This window comes from Danio rerio, chromosome 9 (assembly GCF_052040795.2).
Source record: "Danio rerio strain M-AB ecotype USA chromosome 9, GRCz13ab, whole genome shotgun sequence".
Taxonomy (NCBI): domain Eukaryota; kingdom Metazoa; phylum Chordata; class Actinopteri; order Cypriniformes; family Danionidae; genus Danio; species Danio rerio.
The window spans coordinates 13,557,501-13,578,735 of NC_141029.1; the positions used below are offsets into that span (position 1 = coordinate 13,557,501).

The 21,235-nt window shown below is 41.4% G+C and overlaps 3 protein-coding genes across 3 annotated transcripts in view; 1 reads left to right on the plus strand and 2 right to left on the minus strand.

The window, feature by feature from the left end:
• Positions 1-21,235, minus strand: part of LOC141376079 (uncharacterized) — a 996,984-nt gene that overhangs the window by 628,880 nt on the left and 346,869 nt on the right. The gene's annotated exons all lie outside the window — the stretch shown is intronic.
• Positions 2,684-21,235, plus strand: part of bmpr2b (bone morphogenetic protein receptor type 2b) — a 169,540-nt gene continuing 150,988 nt past the window's right edge. The window contains 1 exon segment of the mRNA NM_001039807.1: positions 2,684-3,551. Within this exon segment, the coding sequence (NP_001034896.1) occupies positions 3,473-3,551 (79 nt within the window). The 5' untranslated portion in view covers positions 2,684-3,472.
• Positions 11,472-15,769, minus strand: LOC147842287 (uncharacterized). Its single transcript, XM_087267561.1, has 2 exons — positions 15,066-15,769; positions 11,472-15,023 (listed from the first exon to the last, which is right to left on the minus strand). The coding sequence occupies exon 2, from the start codon at positions 14,544-14,546 to the stop codon at positions 12,351-12,353; it is 2,196 nt and encodes a 731-aa protein (XP_087123687.1). The 5' UTR covers positions 14,547-15,023; positions 15,066-15,769; the 3' UTR covers positions 11,472-12,350.

Sequence of the window (21,235 nt, forward strand, 5' to 3'; positions counted from 1 at the left end):
CATGTGAAATATAAGATGGTTGGAAAACTAAGACTGTTTGGGTGCTTGGTTGACACAATTTCACTCATGAAGGCACTATGAGGCTGTGTCTTAAACAAATAAGTACAGGATTGGGAAACAAATTAAGAGCAATGGTAAATAGCATAGGATTTTACTTAACAATAACACATAGCATGTTAATAAATATATAAATAAAATATTTATAAATAACCATAGTATTTCCTTCAAGCAGTCTTGAATATTCTTATGCTTCAAGAAGCTTTCAGTGGAATCACTATAATGGATAAGATACAGTGTTTCCACTTATTTCTGCTGTAGTGACAGAGATGCTCAATTTCAAGCTCTTTCAGTAACAAAGTGTTTCCAAGATGTGTATGTTTGTCAGTAAAATAGTCACTGAAGGGTAAACTATATATTTTTAGCAGTTCCAGTTATTTAAATAACATAATACTTCTTTAAATTGGTAAAATATTGGTGTTTTTTATTTCTATTAACTCTAGATCAGTGTTTCTCAACCATGTTTTTGAAGGACCACCAACACTGCATGTTTTGGATGTCTTCTTTGTCTGTCACACCCATTACAGGTCTTTCAGTCTATGCTAATGAGCTGATGATCTGAATCAGGTGTGTTTGGATGAGAAGGCATGGGAATATGCAGAGCTGGCGGTCCTCCGGGAACGTGGTTGAGAAACACTGCCCTAGATGATTGTATGTAAAGTTAGGGTGCATGGATATATACATTTTAGCCAATACCAATAACTCTTTATGTTTGGAATATGTATACTCTATATATGTATATACTGTAGACCAGTGATCACCAAACTTGTTCCTGAAGGACCGGTGTCCTGCAGATTTTAGCTCCAACCCTAATCAAACGCACCTGAACAAGCTAATCAAGGTCTTACTAGGTATACTTGAAACACCCAGGCAGGTGTGTTGAGGGAAGTTAGAGCTAAACCCTGCAGGGCACCAGACCTCCAGGAACATATTGGTAACCCCTGCTTTAGACTGATGAATACAGTAAATGCATGGTATTTTAACTCTGATTACTAAAACAAAGGCAAAACTGCAAGGAAACATTTAGATCTTTGTTTTTCATTAATCATTTTCAAATTGCAATTGTAAAGTCATTTCTATGTTCCACAATAGAAAGCCCAAAGCTAACTGCTGACATCTAACTCTGCTAAAGCATATATTAAAATGTGGAAGGCACCGCCAATCAAACCCCTCGAAGCCAGCACATTCTTAACAAGCGTTTAAACAAGCTAAAATAATCCATAACAATTTATCAGCTTTAGTATAGCAATCCAATTTTCTGATTAGGTGGAAAACAATGACATTTTTAAAAAATGATTTACAATATTGAGATATTGTGCATTACAAGTGAAGTAATTGAGCAGTTTCTGAAATACTCAGTCCAGCCCATCTTACATAAACTCTCCACTATATACTTGAAACACATTTCATCCCCATTTTGGTGCTTGTTTTGAACTTCAGCATAACTTTATGTATATTCAGCATGTCTGCAAGACGTAATTTAAAATTTGTCTAGTCTGAAAAAAGGTCTGAAGTTAGTCTGCTAAAAGAACATTCTACATTTTTAAACATCTTAAAGACATCTGAAAATTGACTTGTGTAGATGAACAAACTAACAAATACTTCTCATTCACTTTCCTTTAGCTTAGTCTCTGTTGATTTATCAAGGGTTGCCACAGCAAAATGAACCGCCAATTGCTCTGGCATATGTTTTATGTGCCGGATGCCCTTCCAGCTGCAACCCAGTACTAAGAGTACATATATGTCTTCCAGATGTAAACACAAACATCAAACAGACATCTCTGCAATATGTGCTATCAGGGGTCTTGACTACTGTACATGTTTAAATCCATTAGATGGGTGCACACACACATTTTTTGGTGGTGTATGAGGACTCTCCAATGTATTTTATACTTTTAAAACTGCCATTTTAATACCCTAAACCCAACCTTCACGGCAAACCTGATTTTTTTTTTTTTTAGTTTTGAATTACGAGGACACATGACATGTCCTCATAAAACATTCTCAATATTGTAACAGGCTACTTGCTGTGTAGGTCATACACATGTAATTATTAAAAAAAAAAATTGTAAACCAGCACACACAGACACAAATTTTCCCTTGATTTTCACTTGTGATGCACAATATTGTGAAAGCAGCAATATTGTCAATAATTATTCATTGTTTTTGTCCTAATGCGAAAATTAGCTTGCGATATTAAGGTTAAATATGAATAAATATGTATTTTTTTCAGCCTGTTTGAACACTTCAAATGTGTGCTGCTGGTCGTAAGAGTTTTGACCGATACATTGTTATGTACAGAAACATATTAGACCTATATAAAAAGTACAAGTAGGAGACAGGCTATTTAGATTACAATAATACCATGGGATTTGTCTAAACAGTTTAGGTTTGTGTGAAACCAATTACCCAGCTATAGTAATCATAAGTGTAGCATGTTTTGGCTAAAATATTGTGATTATGGTGGATTTGTAAGGTTGGGGTGGAAAAAGAAAGCATGACAGACAACTTAAAATCGAATTGGATTGGAAGAGAGAGAGGGAGAGAGAGAGAGAGAGAGAGAGAGAGAGAGGGAGGTGGGGGTGGAGGAGGAGGACTGACTGCCCTTCATCTGTCTGCTCTAGGCGGAGCTGAAGTTACCGAGAGCGGCCGCGGGAGCTCGACACGATCCGCGGGGCGATAATCAACCTCAACGGGGAGAAAAGCGCTTATTTAACCGAGCAGACCCTGACCGACCGGCAATCAGTTTAACGACCATCACACAGTCTACCGACAGTCGCCGCGCTGTTCATTACAGGCCTCCGTCGCTTTGGATCGGACTCAATGTCGCTCCTGTTCGGCCGCTTGAGCTCGACGCCTTCTGCCGCAGGTTTACTTCATTTCAGAGACATCATTTCAGGGCTAATGCAGGAATAAAACCGGGCACAGTCGGGAAATGTCGGACATGTCGTCAGCTCGTGAAGCTAAACATCGACTGAAGCGGACTGACACCAAGAAACCTGACCCATATTGAGATCCTGAGCTCGAGCATCTGGACCAGAACCAAATATTACATCGAAACTAAATCTTGTTTATAAACACAGACGACAACCGAGAGACGCCACACAGAAGGTTTTGAGACCTTTAGTTTTATTTTAAGATATGCGAGGAAGTGTATTATACATATTAAATGAAGTATAATCGTTCAAACTCCCAACCAGCATGGAGAAAATGCGTTTATAAGCTGTTTATCGAAACCAAAGGCATCTAAAACCATGCGCTGCCTCCAAATCTTCATCTGCACTAGTCATTTCGGACTGTTCGCTCCGTGCACATGAGCTTGAACTTCGGTCGATAGAAAGAAGAAAGGGGGAACAGAAAATCTAGTTACTGGAACTTTTTTTTGGAGCTGAATCCATCCAGAAGCGGCAGCAGGATGAGAGTGCGGATCCTAAACCGGACATCAGTACTGTCACTCGGGCTCTACTCACTGCTTCTGCTCAGTGCTGTGGCCGGTAAATATACCCCAGATCTACATTTGAACTATTTAAGTGCTGTGTGTATCCACATTACAGAGTGCATGTTACATTATTTTGGGCTTAAGTGTGAGTTGTTCGTTGGTAGCCCTCAGCGCTGCGGCATGCACACTGTAATGCAAAGTGAACTGAAACGTTTTGCAGCACAAATATGAATGGGATTTGCTTCGTATTGCTTTTCTGTGTTAGTCCTGCAATGTCTTAAAGGGTGTCCTCTTTATGTTAGTCCTGTTAAACCAAAGTGTATTTACTTTGGAGTTGTTTACTACACAAGTAGATGCTTTTATTAGTGGTACTTGGAAAGATTGAGGTAAAGTTGGTTTTACATTGGTACATTAGTTCAGTGACAGCTTGTCACTTGCTCCCTATATTGTTTACCATAGTTTTTGAATATTTAGCCTGAAATCACATGTAAGTCAAAGCATTAGCACTATTTATTTGACTGTGTTGTACGTAGACATTCATTGTCTGCTCATATGATTTCACAATTTGCAAAGAGTACTTTTCTGAAATTATATTATGAAGCAGAAAGTCTGAATGTTTGAATATAAAAACAACTTGACCTCAGTCTTGGGAAGAAAGATACAACTAGGCTGTCACTGCACAGTATTTCTGCATACTTGGTCAAGTTCTGTTATTACATTTCAGGTTTTGTGATGGCTTGGTTCAAACAACAACAACAACAACAAAATAACATTTGCTGCTAATTTACTCAACCTCATGCCATCTGAGATATAAAGGACGTTTCTTCAGTAGAACATTAAAGAGGATTTTTAACTGACTGGCCTTGAGTGCATTTTTACGACAGTCTGTAGCATGAGCTTCCTGTCAAACATCATTAGCTCACACACTCCTCGCTGTTGTGAACGTGCTCAAGATGGTTTTTGAGGCTGTGGATTAAAGACAATAATATTGTAATTAGCATTCTGTTTCTTGGACAGACCAATCAGTTGTATTGTCAGGAGCCACTGTTATTCGTTTTGATAACAATTTCTGAAGTGCTGGTAGCTGTTGACTTGCATTATTTAACCAGAAGGATCACAGTTTAATCTAAAAAGCCCAAAAAGTTGAAAGTTGAAGCCTTGGATGGCTTGAGGGTGAGTACATTTACAGAAATTTCCATTTTAGGGTGAACTATCCCTTTAATTAGTGTGTGCAGTCTTTACTTTAGTACTGTGGGAGCCTGCATTTCCCCAAAACTGTTGAAGTAGATCTTATCGTTGGTTCTTTAGTTCAGTGATGGTGTCAGATGTTATTACCTTATTATACCACTGTTATGGCACATGATGTCCTAATAATTTTGATATTTACTTGATATTTTTTGTGTTTTGGTTTGTATTTGAATGCAACAAATGAATTGACGAAATGTATTCTGGTTTTTTAATCCAGACATGATTAATTCCAGTCATTTCCATCATCTGTGGTTTGGTATGTGCATGCAAGTTAAATGATTTTAGTTTTAGTTTATTTAAACTAAAGATATTTGACTTTGCATTGGTCATTATGTACAGAAGCAGGTGCTTCTTGGCATATTTGTAAAGAAACATTTATTTTTTTTTGGTTGTTTTTGGTTTCAGTTGGTTGGTTAATGGCAGTTATGTTTGTTATGAACCAGAATGCAAAATTACAAAAAAGACTGCTTTTACAATTTTTTTTTATTTAAATATTGGCAGCTATATGGAGTGCATAAGGTTCAAAACAGAGCATAAATCACACACAGACTGGGGAACATTCAGAGAGGGTGTTTTGATGTCTGTATCTTCTCTCTTGCTTTTATATAGATCAGATTGACCATGCTGTGTGTCAGCCACAGCCATTAGAGCCTGTTTACCCTGTTGTTATGGATATGCAGTTAGTCATCACATCACAAGCATGTGATCTTGTACCATCGATTGTTTTAAGTCCCCTGAAAAGTCCCTACCTCTGGAATGTGATGGATGGACATATTTCCCCAAGATGTTTGCAAGAATTAATTTCAATTCAAGTGTTTGTATTAATTAAGCAGCAATTACACACATGCGTTTTGTGGGGTAACCTGCAAAAAAAACATTCATTTTGTGCCAACATAAATCAATTAAGTTAACTTAACAAATTAAAGTGGATTGTAGATAAACCAATTAAGTTGCCCCCTAAAAGATCTCATAAGTTGTGTTATTTTAGCTTGTTTTAAATTAGCAGTTTGAAAATAATTTTTGAGTGTAGTAGTTTGTGTTTCATGTGACCCAACGGCACCGCTGATAGTTGGGAACGTATTTTGGTTAAAGCCTTGACCTCGATGAGATAACAGTCTCTGCCTTGTACAATAGATTAGGCTGCAGATGGAAGGATATGCTTTGTTTGAAGCATATCACGCATATCATTGTCAGTTGTGCACCATTTCTTTAAAGCTGTTTATAATGTTTTACTCCTTAAGAAATTAAAACATTTGACTAACATATTTAAAATGTTGCATTAGAAGAAAACTCATGTTGCTTAGAAAAAAACTAATGTCCTAGGGAGGGTTGCCATGTTGGGATCACACAACCAATGGTGTCATACAATTTTAAAGTTTGCTTGTTTAATAATAACAACATTACATTTCGTTTATGTTTTTTAAATGTATTTTTGCTCAAATAAATGCAGCCTAGGTAAGCATACGAGACTCAAATACAGAATCTTATAAAAAATGGGACTTTGATCTTTGCTCGAAAAACTTTTAATGTTGAAAAAGTTTGCAAAGTGATTTTTATTGGCAGTTTTAGTGGTTTGAAAAGAGATATTGTCTGGGTTGGGCGTGTACGTTATGGTACAAAAACTTAGGTAATTGTAATGAGCTGCCAGTCCTTTTTTTGTTTGATCACAGATTATATATACAGTGTGTACATTGTATAGGAAATAGGAAATGTTTATTATACAGTATATTTGTATATTGTTGCTTGATTTTCTTTTTCTGAAAGCATTTGAAAGTTTCCTTGGCTATTTTTTGGATCATTGTCTTGCTGAAATGTTCACTCTGGTTTCATCTTTGTCATGCTCATAATGTAGATGTTGGACTGAAGCAGCTGATATTCATTTACAGTTTAGGAGGTTTAGAGGGTTGCTGAATAACTACTGAGAGATTTTAGCTGCTGTCTGGGCTTTCACTGCCTTTCTACACCTCCCTTTCTTCATATGTTTTTTCCTGTGTCATTTCATTTTATTACGCATAACTTCATTTGTTAACTAATTGGATTTGTTTTCTTCTCATATATGTATTTCTTTGGTTGTTATAAACATCTGGTGAAAATTTCAAGTCAACGGCACCTTTAGAAATATGTTTTCTGAGAAAAATGGTGACGTGTTGATCAATTATTTCCCCCACTGTGTATATATGCATAAGTGCATCCACAAATAACTTTTAATATATTAATCCAGGTCATTTCTGGTCACAAAAGAACCTGCCATTGCTTTCTGAGAAATGGAAAAGCTCAATTCAGAGACTGTTCTTGCAGTTAATCATTATGAGTCATAGCTTTAGCTTTGATTTTCAATTTCATATAGTTAATTCCACATGGCACACCAATACATTAGAGCAGTGGTTCTCAAAGTGGGGGTCGGGACCCCCTGGGGGGTCGCGGGACAATGAGAGGGGGTCGCTTAGTGATTTATAAAAATCTAATAAATTTTAATAAACTTTTATGATTACCATTGTTAATCCATAACCTACAGAAGATAAAAAAAAGTTACATAAAAAATACATTATCCAAACAAAAAGCCATCAGCCTTTGGTTTTTTTGTTGTGGTTTTTTACATTGGTTGCAACATTAGATTAATGACAAAGCAACAGCGTCAGTGCACCAGATTTTACAGCACTAGCTAAACTTTCTGACACCGTTAAAGCACTCACGTACATTTAAAATACATACAGGACACTAAACATGGAGTATGATGTGTAAGTGGCAGTCTCCAAAATTAAACCAAGAAAAGACTTGGGATGTAACTTAAATATTGTGCCCACCAGTCTAATTAGATGAGGTTAATATAAAATAATAATAATAAAAATGATATGGGACTGTTGCACTTTTTTTGTGTTGTCAATATGCTTGTGTTTATATAGGCTGATTGGTTTGTGTGAGTGTTGTGTGCAACGTTTGTATGATTATTACCACTTACGAAAATAGTGGGGGTCGCGAGTCATTGGCATTGTTATTTTGGGGGTCCCGGGCTGAAAAGTTTGAGAACCCCTGCATTAGAGGAACGTTTCTATGACTAATCCAATAACTACTTTTCCTATACTGTTTAGCAGAAGGAAGGATTTGCTTTTTGGGGTGTTCACACAGAATGAACTAGAAATAAAAATGTTATATGAACACTTTTGGGAGGAGAATGAAACTTTTTATTTCAGGGTCTGGTCTAACCCAACATAACAGGATCTATTAATGATGTAAATGTATTGCTGAAATGCAATACACATTCGTATAAAACACCAGCAGAGCATTTTACAGGATTACAAGATGAACACATAAAGTTTCTTCATCTAAGAGGCCCTGCTGATGATATGTACTAACATGTCAAGTTGTATTTGCGGATTTTGTCCCCTAGTCTTCCTTTTTGCTCATTCAATTGCATAACATCCACATCACACAACAACAACAACAACAACAACAACAACAAATAATACAGGACTATTCATGCTACAGCATACTCAAGTTTAAGATAATGCTAAAAATTGCGCTTGGCGTCTATTCAGAATTCCTGCATGCTTGAGCTATTAATAAAACTAAAAAAGTCTTGGAGGAACCTGGTGGCTAGTTCCTATAACTAAGTTCTTATAACCACCAGCCTGAAAGGCCCCGTGTAGTCAATCTCTAGAACAAAAACTTGTTGACAAATTCCATTAAGCTGATCCTCAATGCCCTGCGAGGAATGCGATTTCAGCTTTGTGGTTGTAACTACGGAGGTAAGTCCACACGATGAGGTTACAGTGGAGACAGACATGGTAATTAAAAGTGTGGTCTTGCCTAGCCATGCTGGTGAACCGGTTCGAGGGCTCATCACAGGCTCATTTTAAAACCGTTAGAAGCTGCCACAGTGATTTAGATCCAAGTTAGACCCTAGACGGGTAGTTAGTTTCACTCGAGAGGGTTTAGCGCTGTAATGTGCCTCGGTAGGGATTGGGCCCTGCAGAAACCAACGAGAGGACGGTTTGTCGAGCATGAAAAAGATTAAGATGAAGGGGAGGCTGTACTGCGTTTGAGAGCCATTACCCCGTCTGTGACCGCTGTGAAAATGCGTGAAGCTATGGATCTTTTGCCACTCTGCTGAGCCCATCAGCACTCATTACTCTCTCTCACACACACACATATGTGTAACATGACCATTAAGTCTCTGGATGGTTCATATGCAGTATTGGCACTTTTCAGAGACAGCAGGCTCTGGAATGAGATTCTAGCTGAGCCATAAAGAGAGGTATTGTGTTCTTGATCAAGGACATTTTATGGAGCATCCAGTACTGTGCTTCAATTACTAGATAATGGGCTGTGCTCTATGTTTGAGACACGAGCAAGCCTGTATCTTGACCTTGTGTCTTATCTTGGACACAGTATCTAAACCTGCAGCCAGACTACAAGCTTAGTTCACTTAGAGTGGCAGAATTTCTCAGGCTTTGTCATTTTTGTTGTATTTGAAAACTAATGCTATGCAATTTTAGACTAGAATGATTTAAATTGAATCTTGAAACATAGGCCATGTCCACACTAATGCGTTTTCATTTAAAGACGCATATTTTTGTGTCCGTTTTGCCCTTCCATCCACACTGAGACGCGTTTTTAGGAAACAAAAACGTATCTTTTTGAAAACGCTCTCCAAAGTGGATAAATTTAAAACCGCCGTTTTCGTGTCGTAGTGTAGACGGTGAAAACAGAGTCTTTCGAAAACGATGACGCATTTTTTGTCATGTGACACTCAGTCATGTTACTAATTCGTTTACTTTATTTTCGTTGTGAGTATGATTTTAGTGATGTCGTCCTTACTGTGAGGGTAAGCAGCGTCATCAGCAGGATACTGTTCTTTAAAGCAGTCCAGTATATAGCCGTATTTGTTTTGGCAGGTCTCCCAGTCTACATTTTCACTCTCTTTTGCAACTTTGTATTCATGTGTTACTCGAAGCAGCAACTCTACTTCATTGTCAGTCCATTTAAAAAACTCTGTGCTTTTCCTCGACATTTTGCCACAACGTTTCAAAGAGCTGGAAAGAAAATAAACGTCAGCCGGAAATGATGCATGCCGAAGCGTCTTACGTTTCACGCATGCGCAGTACAGGTTGAAAGCATTTGTTGTCGTTTCAGTGTGGATGACAAAGTTTTGGAAAACGAATAGAAACGACCGTGTGGACGTGAAGCGTTTTTAGAGGAAAACTCCGTTTTCAAATTTATCCGGATTAGTGTAGACATGGCCATATTTATACATGCTTTAATCCATCTCGAGGTAAAACACATGTTTTTATATCATTGATATAGCCAGCGATATTATTAGTCTTAATTGGTGTGTCCCAAATGGCATACTTATGCACTATTCTGCGCCATTTTGTAGTATAAATAGTAAAAGTAGTTTGTTCACATTGAAAACGCAAAAAAGTTGAAGTGCACTTTACTTGCCCGGATGATGCAGTTATTCAACTGTTAAAAATGAAGTGTGTAATGTTGGACTCTTCACACCCTCAAAAACCAAAGCTTTGCTAACCAAAGATGCGGAGCTATTGGGCGCACATGTTGGATAACTTTCTTTGTTTTGGATTGTAAAAGCAAAATTCTTCTACGAGAGGGATTATAGCGCCTTCCTATGGTGAATGCGGTTATAGTCATGGCAGGTATTATTTGGTAGTTTGGATATTTGTTTTCCTAATTTGACAACCGTCAAACGTCATCTTGGAAACGGTTTGAATTTGTGCTTAGTACATTAGTGTTCCGTTTGTGACGACACTACATACAGTACATATGCTATACTGTTGAGTGTGTAAGTACAAAGTCCATAAGTGCATAGTGTGTAGTGTGCCGTTTGGTACGCAGCTAATGTCTTTGATCACATAATGCATTAAGAACATATATGAGTGTTAGTACATATACACCTTAAAAATCGATTTGTGTTGGAACAAAATGAAGAAATTAAGTTAACAATAAGGTTTATTGAACATAAAACAATTAAGTTGTACCAAAAAACCATCAAGAGTTGTGTTGTTTCAGCTCATTTTAAATAAGTTGTTTGAACAAGCAGCAGACGTCTTTAGATGTTTTTTTTTTTTTACATTGACAATGACTTTACCTGTTGCCACCAATGATGTAGTGGTTAGTGCGTTGACACATGGCAATCCGTTGTTCGCGGCGACCTGAGTTTAATTCCCACCTTGAGGTCCTATGCCGATTCTTCCCCTCTCTCATCTCCCCATGCTTTCCTGTCTATACTCCTATCTGTCCTATTAATTAAAGGTGAAAAAATAGAAATAAAAGTTTCAGACAATGACACTACCATGTTTTCGTACATCTACTTTGATGATATAGAACTTTTGTTCAGATTTTTTATTAACATTTTGGTCAATAAAACATCAATTTCAAAAGTATTTGAAAAACAGAGACAAATTATCTTTGCTCCAACAGAGCCCCCGGCCCCACTGCACCATTTCTATACAGTATGCTATGCCAATTTCTAATCTGTATTACATCATGTCATGATATAAACATACATACAATACAAGTAGATAAAAGTTATATTATATGTTCACTCATCTATTGTACATAAATACACAACGAGTCACAATAGGCTTTGCAAATTTAAAATAAAGACATGAAATAATTTAGATCGAAATTAAAATGAAATAAAATAAAATAAAGGGAAGGGGAAAAAAGTGTGAAGCAAATAACCAACGGTCAGACTGAAAAGTGTCAGGGTTCTGCCACTCTGGTCTTTGTAAATTCTTGTTTTGGTGGCAGAGCTCTGACACTACCCATGTCCGGTCCTGTTTCTGTCTCTGTGTGCGCGCGCGCAGTCGTGGGTGTACGCAGAGTGTGCGCGCTTCTGCTTGACGCGGCCGCGCGCACGCTCTGCGCCCCTCAGACGCGCGCGTTCTTGTACTAGTGTTTGTGTTTGTTCTGTCAGCAGCGCGCTGCTTTATTCTCGGCGCCTCCGTCTAGTTGGTTTCGGTTTTGGTTGGCGCTGAGATGAAGCATGCGCGTTGCTTATGTGTGAGCGCACGGTAAGGTGTTTATCTATCGTGTGCTTGTGTCTTGCGTCTTTTGTCAAAGCACGTGGCTCGGTGTTTACATTGTGGTCACGTGCTTTTGTCGTGTGCTTCAGTGTTGTGTTATGTGAGCGCATGGCTTGTATTGTCTCTCTGTGTCATGCGCTCTCCCGTCTATTGTCTAGTCCCACCCTCCTTGTCAACCCATCATTAGTTAATTGTGTTCACCTGTGTGTCAATTTACTTTTTGCTTTATAATCCCCCTCATGTTTTCAGTCCTTTGTGAGTTCGTCGTCGAAAGTTTCCTGTCCTGTTGTGTCTAGCCCTGTCTTGTCCAGCCAGTCAAGTTTGTTTGTTCATTTATTAGTTTTATTAGAGTTTTTCCCCCTCGGGGTTGTTTGTTTTGCCTTTTTGTTTTCATTTTATAATTAAATAAAAACCCATTATTGCTGCACCTGAGTCCTCGCTCCTTTTCCCCTCACCGACCGTGACAGTACGAACTCACCATAAAGAGGACTCAGCAGAAAAATGGGTAGCTTCCTCTTTCCATCTCCTTTTCTTGGGGGCTCTGTCAAACACCGGCTGCTTCAGGTTGTCCAGGAAATCTCCCTGCAGCTGGGAGAGGTGGACATCAGAAATTTCGCCCACGACTTCCTTGCTGTAGTGGATGGCCTTGAGTATGAGGATAACCTGGACCTCAAGGAGGCATTTAACATCTGCCTAACGGAGCCCCTCAGCCCTGTGGAGATGGAGAGGCTGGAGTACCTGCCATTTTGGCGCTTTGTGTTTAAGCTCCACCAACTCCGCACAAAGCGCCAGCCCACTGACTGCTTGACATATCCATCTGCAGTCAGTGGGGGCCCCAGTCCTCCAATGACCCAGAAACGGCGAAGGAGGAGGAAGACCGGGTCTGCCTTACCTGTCGCCCACCCAGAGGTGACCGAACCTGCTGCAGCCCTTTCAGTTACCATCCTGGCTGCAGCATCACTTACTGAGGCACCCGCAACAGACACTGCACCAGTCCTGCAGGCAGTGGAGTATACTGCAGTGTCTGAAGAGGTGGCCAGCTTCCCGCCACCCAGACCAAGGAAGCGTCGGAGGAGAAAGGGCTCCTCCACCACAACGGCTCCAGCCCCTGAGCGCCCTCCAGTGTCGGCTCCAGCCCCAGAGCGCCCTCCAGTGTCGGCTCCAGCCCCAGAGCGCCCTCCAGTGTCGGCTCCAGCCCCAGAGCGCCCTCCAGTGTCGGCTCCAGCCCCAGAGCGCCCTCCAGTGTCGGCTCCAGCCCCAGAGCGCCCTCCAGTGTCGGCTCCAGCCCCAGAGCGCCCTCCAGTGTCGGCTCCAGCCCCAGAGCGCCCTCCAGTGTCGGCTCCAGCCCCAGAGCGCCCTCCAGTGTCGGCTCCAGCCCCAGAGCGCAGCTCAGTGCCGGTCCCAGTCCGGCTCCTTGCCCTGCCGGCGCCATCCAGACGTCTTGCCCTGCCGGCTTCAGCCCGGCTCCTTGCCCTGCCGGCACAACCCAGACGTCTTTCCCTGCCGGCACCACCCAGACGTCTAGCCCTGCCGGCACCAGCCCGGCTCCTTGCCCTGCCGACGCCACCCAGACGCCTTGCCCAGGCGGCCCCAGCCCGGCTCCTTGCCCTGCCGGCGCCACCCAGACGTCTCGCCCTGCCGGCGCCACCCAGACGTCTCGCCCTGCCGGCGCCACCCAGACGTCTCGCCCTGCCGGCGCCACCCAGACGTCTCGCCCTGCCGGCGCCACCCAGACGTCTCGCCCTGCCGGCGCCACCCAGACGTCTCGCCCTGCCGGCGCCACCCAGACGTCTCGCCCTGCCGGCGCCACCCAGACGTCTCGCCCTGCCGGCGCCACCCAGACGTCTCGCCCTGCCGGCGCCACCCAGACGTCTCTCCCTGCCGGCACCACCCAGACGTCTAGCCCTGCCGGCACCAGCCTGGCTCCTTGCCCTGGCGACGCCACCCAGACGCCTTGCCCTGCCGGCGCCACCCAGACGCCTTGCCCAGGCGGCCCCAGCCCGGCTCCTTGCCCTGCCGGCGCCACCCAGACGTCTCGCCCTGCCGGCGCCACCCAGACGTCTCGCCCTGCCGGCGCCACCCAGACGTCTCGCCCTGCCGGCGCCACCCAGACGTCTCGCCCTGCCGGCGCCACCCAGACGTCTCGCCCTACCGGCGCCACCCAGACGTCTCGCCCTGCCGGTCCCAGCCCGGCGCCTCGCCCTGCCGGCTCCCCTCTGGTCTCCTGCCCTGCCGGCTCCCCTCTGGTCTCCAGCCCTGCCGGCTCCCCTCTGGTCTCCAGCCCTGCCGGCTCCCCTCTGGTCTCCAGCCCTGCCGGCTCCCCTCTGGTCTCCAGCCCTGCCGGCTCCCCTCTGGTCTCCAGCCCTGCCGGCTCCCCTCTGGTCTCCAGCCCTGCCGGCTCCCCTCTGGTCTCCAGCCCTGCCGGCTCCCCTCTGGTCTCCAGCCCAGCCGGCTCCCCTCTGTTCTCCAGCCCAGCCGGCTCCCCTCTGGTCTCCAGCACAGCCGGCTCCCCACCGACCTCCTGCCTTGTCTCCCCTGATAGACTCTCCCTGGGTCGTCCCTCCTGCTCCTCCCTGGTGTTCCCTCCCTGCACCCTGGACGGACCCTCCGGCTCCACCCTGGCTCCCTGCCGGGGCCCCCGACCCACTGAATCCACCCTGGACTGTCCCTCCTGATCCTCCCTGGTCTTGCCCTCCCATCCCTCCCTTGTTTGTCTTGTTGGGTCTGGCTTGGCTTCCCTCCCTCCCCCCCTTCATGTTGTCTTGCCTGTTCACTACCCTGTCTTGTGTCTGATGTTGTCTTGTGGTGTTTCTTGTCTGTCTTGTACCTTGTTGGATGTTCCCTTTAGGGACGCCAGGTGGCGTCCCTTTTGGGGGGGGCTAGTGTCAGGGTTCTGCCACTCTGGTCTTTGTAAATTCTTGTTTTGGTGGCAGAGCTCTGACACTACCCATGTCCGGTCCTGTTTCTGTCTCTGTGTGCGCGCGCGCAGTCGTGGGTGTACGCAGAGTGTGCGCGCTTCTGCTTGACGCGGCCGCGCGCACGCTCTGCGCCCCTCAGACGCGCGCGTTCTTGTACTAGTGTTTGTGTTTGTTCTGTCAGCAGCGCGCTGCTTTATTCTCGGCGCCTCCGTCTAGTTGGTTTCGGTTTTGGTTGGCGCTGAGATGAAGCATGCGCGTTGCTTATGTGTGAGCGCACGGTAAGGTGTTTATCTATCGTGTGCTTGTGTCTTGCGTCTTTTGTCAAAGCACGTGGCTCGGTGTTTACATTGTGGTCACGTGCTTTTGTCGTGTGCTTCAGTGTTGTGTTATGTGAGCGCATGGCTTGTATTGTCTCTCTGTGTCATGCGCTCTCCCGTCTATTGTCTAGTCCCACCCTCCTTGTCAACCCATCATTAGTTAATTGTGTTCACCTGTGTGTCAATTTACTTTTTGCTTTATAATCCCCCTCATGTTTTCAGTCCTTTGTGAGTTCGTCGTCGAAAGTTTCCTGTCCTGTTGTGTCTAGCCCTGTCTTGTCCAGCCAGTCAAGTTTGTTTGTTCATTTATTAGTTTTATTAGAGTTTTTCCCCCTCGGGGTTGTTTGTTTTGCCTTTTTGTTTTCATTTTATAATTAAATAAAAACCCATTATTGCTGCACCTGAGTCCTCGCTCCTTTTCCCCTCACCGACCGTGACAAAAAGATTAAGTTTGGATCCATTTGTTTAATATATGTCAGCACTGGCTGCCAAATAAGATTTTTTGACTGCAATGTTTAGTACAGTACCAAATCTTCTCCATTGTAAGATGGTACATAAGGTCCCTAATCCAATGATTAAAAGTTGGAGGAAATTTGTCCTTCCATTTGAGCAGTATAAGACATCTAGCAATTAATGTTGAAAAAGAAATCATACTTTTGGTATTATTGTCTACACTAGGATCTGTGATTAAATCAAATATTTCTATAATAGGGCAAGGGTCAATTGTTACATGCAAAACATTTGAAGAAAAAAAAAAATTATTGCCAGAACTTGGTCATTTTAGAACATGAGAAAAACGTTTGTGTGTGTGTGTGTGTGTGTGTGTGTGTGATCTCTACTTCACATCTAATACAAAAGGGATTTATAGTTGGTGAAATGATAAAGAAGTTTTGGCTATTATAAAAAAAAAACAATGCACTGACAGATAAATACAATTCTTGATATATAATTTTACCACACCAGAGTGCTTTTTACATCTTGCATATCTGTGTGTGAATATGTAGAGGCAGATGGCAGAAACTCAATGCGTTTAGACATGGTCAAGACAATCAGCTGCAGTTCAAACCAAGCATCAGAATGGGGAAGAAAGGTGATTTAGATGACTTTGAACGTGGCATAGTTGTTGGTGCCAGACAGCTGGTCTGAATATTACGGAAGCTGCTGATGTACTGGGATTTTCTTGCACAACCATCTCTAGGGTTTACAGAGAAGAATGGTCCAAAAAAGAGAAAATATCCAGTGAGCGACAGTTCTGTGGGCGCAAATGCCTTGTTGATGCCAGAGGAGAATGGCCAGACTGGTTCGAGCTGATAGAATCATCTCAGACTGGTTTCTTGAACATGACAATGAGTTCACTGTACTCTAATGGCCTCCGCAGTCACCAGATACCAATCCAATAGAGCACCTCTGGGATGTGGTGGAACAGGAGGTTTGCATCATGGATGTGCAGCCGACAAATCTGCAGCAACTGGGTGACGCTATCATGTCAATATAGACCAAAATCTCGGAGAAATATTTATAGTATCTTGTTGAGTCGATGCCACAAAAGAATAAGGCAGTTCTGAAGGCAAAAGTAGATCCAACCCGGTACTAGTAAGGCTGATGTGGTCGTTGTGTGTGTATATATATATATATATATATATATATATATATATATATATATATATATATATATATATATATATATATATATATATATATATATATATTGCGTAAGTTGGTACTTTAAAGCTGGTGCTCTTGCTTTCCCATATCTGCCTTTTCATCAGTCTGAAGGGGTTAACGTCAGATTACACACAGAGAAGTGTAACGTTGGATCCTGTTCTGTAATTACCCAAATATATGATTTCAAACGTCTGGTCTTAATGTCATTTCCTTTGAGGCTCTCCGTCAATCTAATTTGAGCATTTGACGAGCAAAGATAATTATCTCTGCGTAGCAATAAAACTCGTGCAAATTAGCGCAGACGTGACGCTCTTTGATATTTCCTGATATTTTCTTTGAAACACACCGTAGTCCCGCCGCAGCTCTGGTGTTTGTTGCCATGTATGTTACGCATTACCCCCCCTCCTCCTCTCCGTCTGCGAGCTCCGCCGGCCTTAAGGAATTTTGCCCGTCTGTCTGTGCATGGGGGAGGGCAGGAAGTGGGAGTTGGCCGTCTCTCTCTGTCAAGCATTTCCACGTTTTTTGATTTGTACTCTGATAGCAGTTGACTGTATGCATGTGCGCATTGCATGTGCCTGACAAAGTATTGCATGTCATGTCAACACGGTGCCCGCGTTTCATGTTGCAAGTGTCACGTATATACAGCCGTCTGTGGCGTGACACTTCAAAAATAAAGCAGATTTGCTGCTCTTGAAGTTCTCGGTTGTTTTCTGTAGCGCATTTCCCGTTGTTTATGTGTGTGTGGCGGGGGTCTGGAGTGTGTAGCTCTGCACTGGCAGGATTTAGACTAAACAATGTGTCTCTGGTTGGCTCCAGAAGCATACGTCTGGGGAGGGGGAGGAAAAAGAGAGAGAGAGAGAGAAAGAGAGAGAGACATTCCCTTGTGGTGACGCCAAACCCCCCTCAACACATTCACACAGTGCCCTCGGTCTACAGCTGAACTGATTGAATCTGAGACCCCTCCTCTGATAGACCCCCCTTCCTCCTTTTCCGAAATGCAGTTCACACACTAATTGAAAAATCATTTCACTTGAGGAATGTAATGTGGCCCCTTTGCTGTTCTCCTCTTTGCTTCAGGGGCCAAAACACCCTATCTGAGCTTTCATTTCCATCTTGTTTTGTTTTTTATGCATGTCTAATCACTGACGTCTCACAGGTTTTCTGAGCGCTGCTTATTTTTTGCCGTTATTATTTTTCTTGCTTAGCTCCGCTGGTTTATGGGCTATTTCTGTCATTTACAGTTATATTAAAGGGATATTTCAGCCCTAAATGAAAATTCTGTCTTAATTTACTCCACACCAGATTTTATTTGGTTCTGTTGAAGTCAAAAGAAGATTTTTTGAAGAATGTTGGAAACCTGTAACCAGTTACCCATTTCATGGTGGAAAAGCAAGTAAGATGGAAGTCAATGGTTACTTTTTTCTACACCCTTGGCAAGAATAACAAGTACTATTGAGGTCAATGGTTTTAGGTTTTCAACACTCTTTAAAATATCTTCTTTTGTGTTCAACATGACAAATAAAAACTCAATTAGGTTTTTGAAGAAGTGAGGGGTGATTTTTCAGGGACATTTTCCAGAATAACACTAGAAACTGGGAAAAAATTCCCTGAATACACCATCTACAACAGCAACATGGCTGCACAGGAGTGTCAGATATTTTTTATTTTTTGGCATTCTTAGGAATTTTTACAACAAACAAGCATGTTTTAATACATCCATAACGGAGTTTCTGTTTTAGTCATGCTTTAAAAAAAATAGTAAAAAAATGATACATTTCGATATATATATTTTCATGATTCTCCATAATCCATGATAATAACTCCTGTATGGTCCCACATACAACACTCGATGTCAATCGAATACCTTGTCAGATGTCAGTCTAGTGGCTGGAAAAACCAATTTACAGTGTTTGGTATAACATAATGTTAATTTTCTTTTGCATAGAAGAATATGGCCAGTTATGAGCTTATTGCCACAATATATGGTTATGATAACATGATATTGTTGCCTTCAGTGATTTCCTGAAGATAAATGCCAAAAAATAATGCAACTGGAAAAACAACAGCAATCGCCGTCAATGATCTCTTATGAGATAAGAGCATGCGACGACACACTGCAGGTGTTGTAGTGGTGTCCCATTTCTTAGGGTTAAATTCTGAAGCCCTTCCCTTTCACACTTTGTTTTAAGGGCCAAGGGGTGGGGGTAAAAAATGAATTGGGATTGGGTCTAAATGATGACAGAATTAAAATATGTGGTTGAATTACATCTCTTTGAGACTATACTGTAGCATAATCCATGAACATATTTGAATAATTTCCTACATTTAAATAGTGCTTTTCTGGACACTCAGAGCACTTTTACACATTTTTAAGGGGGGAGTCTCACCATCATCATCCACCTGGATGACGTGGCGGCAGTCATATTGTGCCAGACCTCACACCAAGCACCAGCTAACTGCTGGAGAGGGACAGAGTGATAAAGCTAGTTATGATATAGGGAAGGTTTAGAAGCCATGTTGAACAGAGGCCAGTGGGAATATTTGGCCAGGATGCTCTTTTTCGAAGGACATCCTGGGATTTTTAACAACCACAGAGAGTCAAGACCCTGGTTTAACGTCTCATCCGAAAGATGGAGATCAGTGAGCAGTCCCCATTACTATACTGGGGCATTAGGACCCACACAGACCGCAGGTTGAGCGCCCCCTGCTGGTCTCACTACCACCACTTCTGACAGCAACCTAGCTTTCCCATGTGGTTTCCCATGACCGGTTGCAGCCCTGTTTAGCTTCAGTGGGCAGCAATGTGAGTGTTGCAGAGAGCTAGCTGCCAGCACATATTTTAAAGACTGCTAAATGATAAACATAAACAAAACTTTGCTTGTTAAGTCCACCTTTAGGTCATTTTGCTGTGAAATCTTTATTTTTTGTAAAGTAATCTAAGGATAACTTATATAGGTAAAGAACGGCATAATATTGGGGAAAAAAACAGACATTACAATAAGTTGTTTTTTTCTGCGATTATATAAAGCGATATTAATGTCATTTTAAAAGATGATTCAAATACCTCTATCTGTAATTAATTATTATACATTGTGATCATTTTTTGTAGGGAATGCATTTATTTCAAAGTATAATTAACAAATTACAAGCATACATGAATACAATAGAACAAAGATATGAACAAAATAGAAGCTGCCTTATTGTTGTCTGGACATTCTAATGGTATTGAGGTAAACATAACAATGTAATGTAGTAAAACAATGTATTCCAATGTAAATGAACACTGTATAGTAAACAAAAAACACTGAAAAAAACAATCTTTGTTAAAGCTACATATTTTTTTTATTTTGTGTGCTCAAATAGTTCAAATGACCTTGAAATCATTCACAGTCACAATAAGTAAATTCATTCACTGTAGGGTTAAACTCGACTTGTGTTCTGAACTGTTTCCTAGTTAGTAATAATCACAGCTAAACATTGCAAATATTGCAAAGTGATTTTTGCATCTGTTTTCATATTTCAAGATAAAAGCTTACTTAATCTTACTTAAAGCAAATAGTTTATTTACATTATTACCCATATGTCTTTTCTAGTGAAACAATTCTTTAAAATGCAGCAGATATAATAGAAGAGTGCTTTGAGGATTGCTTATTTCTTTATTTCTCAACCATCATTATATTGCATCGCGTTTGCTTCGCTCTCATCATAAATCCAGCTTTCATCCATCATAAAACTAAACAGAAACGGAATCATTCCAAAACATATTATACGGAGATTTTAAAGTGACATTTATATGCATTGCAAGTAAACACTTTGGCATTCATTGACATTCAGAGTTTAATCTTACATTTCGTTCATATCAGTATCAACTGATGCACCAGATTCGGATTAATATGTTTTTTTTCAAAGCTACATACAGTTTAAGTCAGAATTATTAGCCCCCTTAAATTTTTAGCCCCCATTAAAAATATTTTTCAAAATTTTTATTTAATGTAGCAAAGATTTTTCTTAACACATTTCTAAACATAATAGATTTAATCACTCATTTCTAATAACTGATTTATTTAATCTTTGCTATGATAACAGTAAATAATATTTGACTTTTGACTATTTTTTAAGACACTTCTATACAACTTAAAGTGACATTTAAAGGCTTAACTAGGTTAATTAGGTTAAGGCAGGTTAGGGTAATTAGGCAAGTTATTGTTTAACGATGGTTTGTTCTGTTGACAATCGAGAAAAAAAAGTACCTTAAAGGGGCTAATAATTTTGTCCTTAAAATGGTGTTTAAAAAATTTAAAACTGCTTTTATTCTAGCCAAATTTAAACAAATTAAACTTTCTCCAGAAGAAAAAAAATATTATCAGACATACTGTGAAAATGTCCTTGCTCTGTTAAACATAATTTGGGAAATATTTAAAAAAGGAATTCAAAGGGGGCAAATAATTCTGACTTCAACTGTATTCTTCTTATGTCATGCTACATAAGACATGTCCCTTAGCACATCTCACAACTTTTATTCCCTTTTATGATTGAAATGATTTG